This window comes from Ostrinia nubilalis, chromosome 9, assembly GCF_963855985.1.
Source record: "Ostrinia nubilalis chromosome 9, ilOstNubi1.1, whole genome shotgun sequence".
In the NCBI taxonomy this organism is placed as follows: Eukaryota; Metazoa; Arthropoda; class Insecta; order Lepidoptera; family Crambidae; genus Ostrinia; species Ostrinia nubilalis.
The window spans coordinates 16,513,641-16,520,653 of NC_087096.1; the positions used below are offsets into that span (position 1 = coordinate 16,513,641).

At 39.1% G+C, this 7,013-nt stretch overlaps 1 protein-coding gene across 1 annotated transcript; it reads right to left on the bottom strand.

The window, feature by feature from the left end:
- Nucleotides 1-2,246: 2,246 nt before the first annotated feature.
- LOC135074871 (uncharacterized) lies at nucleotides 2,247-6,547 on the bottom strand. The gene is made up of 4 exons (XM_063969253.1): nucleotides 6,279-6,547; nucleotides 5,269-5,705; nucleotides 2,510-4,905; nucleotides 2,247-2,312 (listed from the first exon to the last, which is right to left on the bottom strand). Exons 1-4 carry the CDS (start codon nucleotides 6,545-6,547, stop codon nucleotides 2,247-2,249), a joined length of 3,168 nt encoding a protein of 1,055 aa, XP_063825323.1.
- Between the last annotated feature and the right edge of the window lie 466 nt (nucleotides 6,548-7,013).

Here is a 7,013-nt window from a genome sequence, read left to right on the forward strand (position 1 = left end):
AGAGCTCTTTGCCCAGCAGTGAAACGAATGAAATAACGTGTGAAATTAAAACTGCGTTTTCACCAGTAGCTATATCTACATATCTATATACACCGTGTTACTTTGCATTCTTGCCATATTCACAGAGATAAAAGTAGGGAACAATACCTATTATTTGAGATAAACAAGAGACTCCCATAAAGAAAGTACACTAAGATTTTAGTAAATTTGATTTTTCAGTGCAAATTGGAATAAACCAATTTTGTCTCGCACGTTCTACAGGTGCAAGTGGAATAAACCTAGTGGGCGTGGCCTACTTCTTAATAATCTGTTGTTTTATGGCTCTGGGTACCAGCCTTTTTATCCAGTCGTAATAATTATTTTAAAATACTCTTCAGTTGATTTCAGATTTTCCTTTCTACTTTACGGACTTAGGACCGTCAAAAATACGTAATAATTATTAGGGTTTTAATTAATTTATAACATTGTACCCTATTTTTACAAATTAATAAATTAAGTATGAAATGAAATCACCTTATTCACAATTAATTATTTATTGATAAGTTCCTACTTACAAAGTTTACGTACTGCGAAGCAAGTGTTCAAAGTGTCCTCCGTTCTGATGAAGGCACAGTCTAGCACGGCGAAGCGTAGGTTTTTCGCTTTAGTTTTCGCAACACATAAACGTTTTGTCTCACAGTTTCACTAAAACAATCCTTTCATGTAACGCGTTTAACACTGTTTATCTCTTCTGCGCATACCAGTCGTTTCAAGTCACTCCAAAAATCCATTGGTGTCAGGTCCGAGGATCGTGGTGGCCAAGCTACTGGACCCCTCGTCCAATCCACTGTTCACCAAACGTATTATTCGCGCACTTGACGTCCTTATTGTGGGGGAGCACCATCCTGCTGGTATAATAGTAGAGCATTTGGTGTAACGCTAAGGGTACGTGTTATTGTGTTGACGCCTAAGTGTGTTTTTATTAGATTTTCGAATTAGAGCAAATAAAAAAGGACTGTATTTCAATGAATGTTTTAATGGCGACAAGCATAGATTAAAGAGCTACCACAGACATCTCTTTTTTTCTTTTTTTTTGCCAAAGATAATAATAGCATGAACATTCCGCCCACCAAGAACTTAGTTCTTAAATAACACTTTAAACTTAAATATTTAAATGCTTAATATATCAAATTTTACATAATAAGTTTGTCTTAATGTACCTACTTGATACATTTAGCACTGCTATAGGAACATATGTATGCTGTGAATAGATACTAATAACTTAATAATGAACTTAAGTAGGTTTTACAAATATGTAGTTACACAAAACTAAACCGTTAACCAGCATGAACAAAACCTATTTAGTAATTAAACAGAGCTTACTTACTGGACGCTTGAATATACCAGATTTACATTTGACAGATACAACTCTTGTAATGTTATCAGAACCAGGATGTTTTTGTATAATTTTACCTAATAGCCATTTAGCAGGCGGCATATTATCTTCCTTTAAGATTACAATATTACCTATTTCAGGTTCTTTATTTTGTGAATTCCACTTATATCTCTGATTAAGATTACCCAAATACTCTCTATACCACCTATTCCAGAAATGATTAACAATTCTTTGAGTCATCCTCCATCTATCTAAACCCTTATAATTACCATCGACTTCTTGATCAACAATATTTATTAATGGTTCGCCTATGAGAAAGTGGCCTGGTGTCAAAGGCAGGGGATCGTTAGGGTCATCACTAATTAAGCTTATGGGACGCGAATTTAGACAAGCCTCCACCTGTGCCAGGACCGTTGCCAGCTCTTCGTAGGTAAGTGTAGTGTTTCCAAGCATTTTACGCAGATGTGTTTTAGTGCTACGCACGCCCGCTTCCCACAACCCTCCAAAATTGGGTGAGTGCGGAGGTATAAAATGCCAATTTGTGCGCTCTAACACAAGCAGTTTTGCTATCTCTTCAGGAAGTGATGATTTGGCATTATTGAACATATCTTGTATTTCCTTGTCGGCGCCAACAAAATTAGTGCCGTTATCACTCCATAAGTCTTGACAATGGCCACGTCGTGCTGTGAAACGCCGAAAGGCCGCAATGAATGCCTTTGCGGTCAAGTCAGTGACGGCTTCCAAGTGTATGGCTTTAGTAGCCATGCACACAAAAAGACATCCATAGCCTTTATAGGATTTGGCTCCTCTACCTGGTGAAAATCTTATTTGTATTGGCCCAAAATAATCTACTCCTGTAGATTTAAAGGGTTTACTCGGTTTTAATCTTGACTCTGGAAGAAGACCCATCAATGGAGTGTTCTTCCTTGATGTATATCTCAAACAAGTCACACATTCTCTAAAGGTCTTTTTGACACGCTCTTTGGCTTGTATGATCCAGAACTTAGACCTTAAGAAATTAAGCGTAGCTTGCGGACCTCCGTGAGCAGTCTGATGATGCGCATCAACAATTAAAAGCTTGGTAAAATGACTTTTAGCAGGCATAATCATTGGATGTCGCGTATCATAACTTGCGTCTGAATGTGAGATGCGACCTGACACTCTTAAAATTCCCTTTTCATCCAAGAAAGGACATAAAGTGCGCAAAGGACTTTTCTTAGGTACACATCCTTTAGCTTTCAGGTGTTTTATTTCACTCTCAAATTCTATCTGTTGGACTTGTTTAACGCAGATCAATAATGTCTCTCTAAGTTCGTCAACTGTTATAAATTTCGGTAAGTTTAATCTCTCATCTCTTGGTATCTTAACTCTTCTACAGTATGACAGGACCTTTAGTAACCTCGATAAAGAAGAAAATCTCGACCAGATAAAGTCTTCTTCAATGTTGGTTGAAACAGTTAGAGCCTTAACTTTCTCTTCCTCGTGCGTGTCTTCAACTGATGTAGTATTCGTCTCAAGTTTACTCTTCGACAACCACTGCGGGCCCTGCCACCATAAAGGATGTGCAATGAGATCCCTCGGGGTCACACCTCGCGAGGCACAGTCTGCAGGGTTTGATTCTGTAGGTACGTGATTCCATTGTTCAACGTTCATTATATTTAGAATAGTGGACACCCGATTACTCACAAATGTAGTCCACCGAGATGCGCCTCCTCTCAGCCATGCGAGCACGATCGTGGAGTCTGTCCAGCCAAACAAATGCTCTTTGGGTATCTCCATAACCTGCGATACTTCCCATATGAGTTTGGTCGCCAAGGTAGCACCGCACAACTCCAGCCTCGGGATCGTGATTTCCTTCTCTATTGGGGCCACTTTGGTTTTTGCCGTTACCAGGTGAACATGAACATTGTTTGATTCATCGGTGACTCGTATGTAGACAGCAGCTGCGAAGGCTGATTTGGAAGCATCTGAAAACACGTGTAATTCCTGTTTAGAACCTGGTGTAGCGTTAAACCATCTTGGTATTTTCAGTTCCCTCAAATCTGCCAAGCTACTTCTATACTCCAACCACTCACTCAGGATGTCCTCAGGTAAGCTTTGATCCCACAATAGTCCTGATTTCCACAGTGTTTGTATAAATTTCTTGGCGTTAACAACGACTGGAGCAATCCAGCCCTCTGGGTCGTAAAGCTTTGCTACATCAGCTAACACTTTTCTTTTGGTAATCGGTTCCTTGGGATCTGGTAACTCCACTGTGTACACAAAATTGTCTGTTATTCTGCACCAACTCACTCCAAGGACCTTGATGGTCTTGTTCAATTTAATAGGTGTTACTTGCTTACCATTTTGCTCATTTTTATCTTGTATTTTCTCTACTATGTTTTCACAGTTACTATTCCATTTTTGAAGTTTGAATCCACCCAATTTCATTAACCTATTCATCTCATCGTATATTTGTAATGCCTCACTTTCTGTGTTTGCTCCAGTAATTAGATCGTCCATATAATAATCTGTCTTAGTTAATTTGGCTGCTAGCGGATACCTATCTTCCTCTAACTTGGCTAGGCTCTGTAAAGCTTTGACTGCCAGATACGGCGCGCATGCAGTACCAAACGTCAGGCGTAATAACTTGAAGTGTTGGATGGGTTCATTTGAAGTGAATCGCCATACAATTCTCTGAAAATCTGTATGCTCGTCCGCTACACAGATCATTCTATACATTTTGACGATATCCGCGATAAGACATATCTTATGGTTTCTCCATCTCATCAGAATATGTCTTAAATCTTGTTGCAATTTGGGACCAACAAGTAGGTCATCGTTGAGTGATACATTGTTGTCTCCTTTACTCGATGCGTTAAACACGATTCGTAGTTTTGTAGTCTCCTTATCTTCTCTTATCACGGCATGGTGAGGAAGATACACTGCCTTGTTATTCTCCAACTCATGTTCGTAAACCGGTCTCATATGATTTAAAGTCAAATACTCCTGAAACACTTTGTTGTATTCTTCTCTCAGCTTAGGATCTCTCGATAATTTTCTCTCTAATGACTCCAATCTTTTGATAGCAATCTCTTCAGAATGACCATATTTACTTTTAGGATCATCCGTTGCAAATGGCAATCTCACAACAAATCTTCCTTCCTCATCTCTCACTGTTGTTGCTTCAAATATCTTTTCACATAACTTTTCGCTCTCTGTCATTTCCTTTTGTATTGTATTAGGCTCATTCTCCATTTCCCAGAACTTCTTCAATAAGTCATCCTCCTCAATATGTATGTGCATGCTCGTAAAATTAGCTTGTGATGACTCACCGGGCTCTGGTGTCACTTTCCCTGATATTATCCATCCGAATACTGTGTTTTGCGCCATCAGGCTCCCTTCAGTCTGCTTGATTACTCCTTCCAGTATTATTTCACTATAAACGTCTGCTCCAAGTAAGACCTCTATCTTCCCTGGCGTTGCATAGGTGGGGTCAGCCAATGGTAGGTTATCAATATCTGACCACGATGGTGTGCTGAGTTGTGTAGCTGGAAGCAAAGATGTTAAGGAATGCAACACATATGCATTTACTTGGATAACACGTTGTGGATTATGGCGTGACACAAGGTGAAGTGAAACTGAGTGTTTAATTCTAAAAGAACCATCCCCCAACCCTGACACCCAACCACTTACAGGTTTACGTGATAAACCGAGTAACTGTACTGTGGCCTCAGTCACAAAAGAAGCCTGAGACCCCTGATCAAGTAAAGCTCTTACAGTATGTTTACAATTAGTTGAACTAAATACCTTAACTCTAGCCGTTGCTAACAGGACACAGGTTGGCTGAAGTTTGCCTCTAGAAAATGCTGTAGTAATATGGGTACCACCTGATGATGTACTCGTTCTCTCACGTTGGTAATCTCTAGATGTCACTGTGGCTCCATCTCTCTCGTTCGCTGCAGTAGTTTGCTGATTTGAATCTCTGTTCTCTCTCTCATAATGTAGGGTAGTATGGTGACGACGTCCACATCTCTTGCAGCTCGTTGGAAGACGACACTTCGCGACGGAATGTGTAGGTGATAAACAATTGAAGCATAGCTTGTTACTTTGCACAAAATCTTGTCTTTTGTTGGGTGTTAACAATCCATATTCTTTGCACTGATTAAGGAAATGGTTTTCTTGACACATTTTACATTTGTTCTCAATAGAAGCATGAAAAGCTTTAGGCTTAGCAGCTGGTGTGGTGCGTGCTGGTGTGGTGCGTGTCACATTTGTATCAATCATCTCTAAAGACCTGAATCTGCTCTCTAAATATTCTCGTAATTGTTCCCAGGTCGGTAGCTCATCACTGTTTACGGAATTCATATGTTGTTCCCACTGTTTGATTGATTCAGTGTCTAGCTTTGACACGACTAAAAACACTATAATCGCATCCCATTCACTCGTGCTAACACCTATGTTATCCAACGACTTCAAACATGTTGATGTAGTATCCAGCAATTGTTTAATCAAATTAGCTGACTCATTATTCAGTTTTTTCACTGAAAATAAATTTCTCAACACTGCATTACTTATGTATCTCTTATTGTTATAGCGTCTCATCAGCTGTTTCCAAGCTTCCTCGTAGTTCGCATCTGTAGTAGAAAAGTTACTCAATAGGTTTTGTGCTTCACCCGATAAATTACTCTTCAAATAATGAAGTTTTTCTACTGGCGTAATATGTTTATTTTGATGTATTAATGATGAGAACATGTCAAAAAATGTTTGCCACTCTTCATACTTTCCACTAAATGTCGGTAATGTAATACGAGGTAGTTTTAAGTCGCATTGACCAAGATTTTGGGTAACCACTGGTGTTGTCGTTGTTTTCTGTGTAGACGTTAGTAATGATTGTAGATTCTCTCGCAACAACGCCTTATACTGAATGTATAGTTCCTCGAAATTTTCATATTTATCTTCAATGAAGTACGGGTGGTTGCGGTCCGTCAAAGTTTCGGACACTATTGCCTTATGACCTTCCTTGAAGCTATAGTATAAACTCTCTAGCGATTCCAGTCTAGCTTCCAAATATGGTCTTTTTAACCTATCTCTAGGTGATTTCTTGAAATTTGTTTCCGCTTTCACCAAATTGTTTTTGCACTCATCTTGTAATGCGAACAACACTTTTAGTTTTCCAGAGTCTTTCGCCATCTTGAAATTGCAACAACCAAACGTAGGAGGTTATAGTTCACTGTGAATTGCAATGCTCGCTCAATATTGTAATTGCCAAGTTCACAACACATTAGAAACCCAGTTTGTATAGTAATCGTTCGTATTGTAGATAATTCGCACTGATAACTGAACTTGCAAAAACCGGCAGCCGAGAGTTCTTTGCATTCCAATGCACACCACATGCGCAGTTTATTGTTCACATAAATTGTTCACTCAAAAACTCGGCCCACCGCTCGAAACACACTTTTTCTTGTAGTTCTGCTCGTATCCAGCTCGATTTGGACCAAATGTTAATGTGATAACGCCTAAGTGTGTTTTTATTAGATTTTCGAATTAGAGCAAATAAAAAAGGACTGTATTTCAATGAATGTTTTAATGGCGACAAGCATAGATTAAAGAGCTACCACAGACATCTCTTTTTTTCTTTTTTTTTGCCAAAGATAAT

What these genes read in the sequence shown, in the direction of transcription:
- LOC135074871 (XM_063969253.1), bottom strand. Translation starts at nt 6,547, where the DNA reads ATGGCGAAAGACTCTGGAAAACTAAAAGTGTTGTTCGCATTACAAGAT. An exon ending in TTCGAGGAACTATACATTCA is followed by an intron (nt 5,706 to 6,278) that starts GTATAAGGCGTT and finishes TTCCGTAAACAG; the next exon opens with TGATGAGCTACCGACCTGGG. An exon ending in GACATCTAGAGATTACCAAC is followed by an intron (nt 4,906 to 5,268) that starts GTGAGAGAACGA and finishes CTTTGCTTCCAG; the next exon opens with CTACACAACTCAGCACACCA.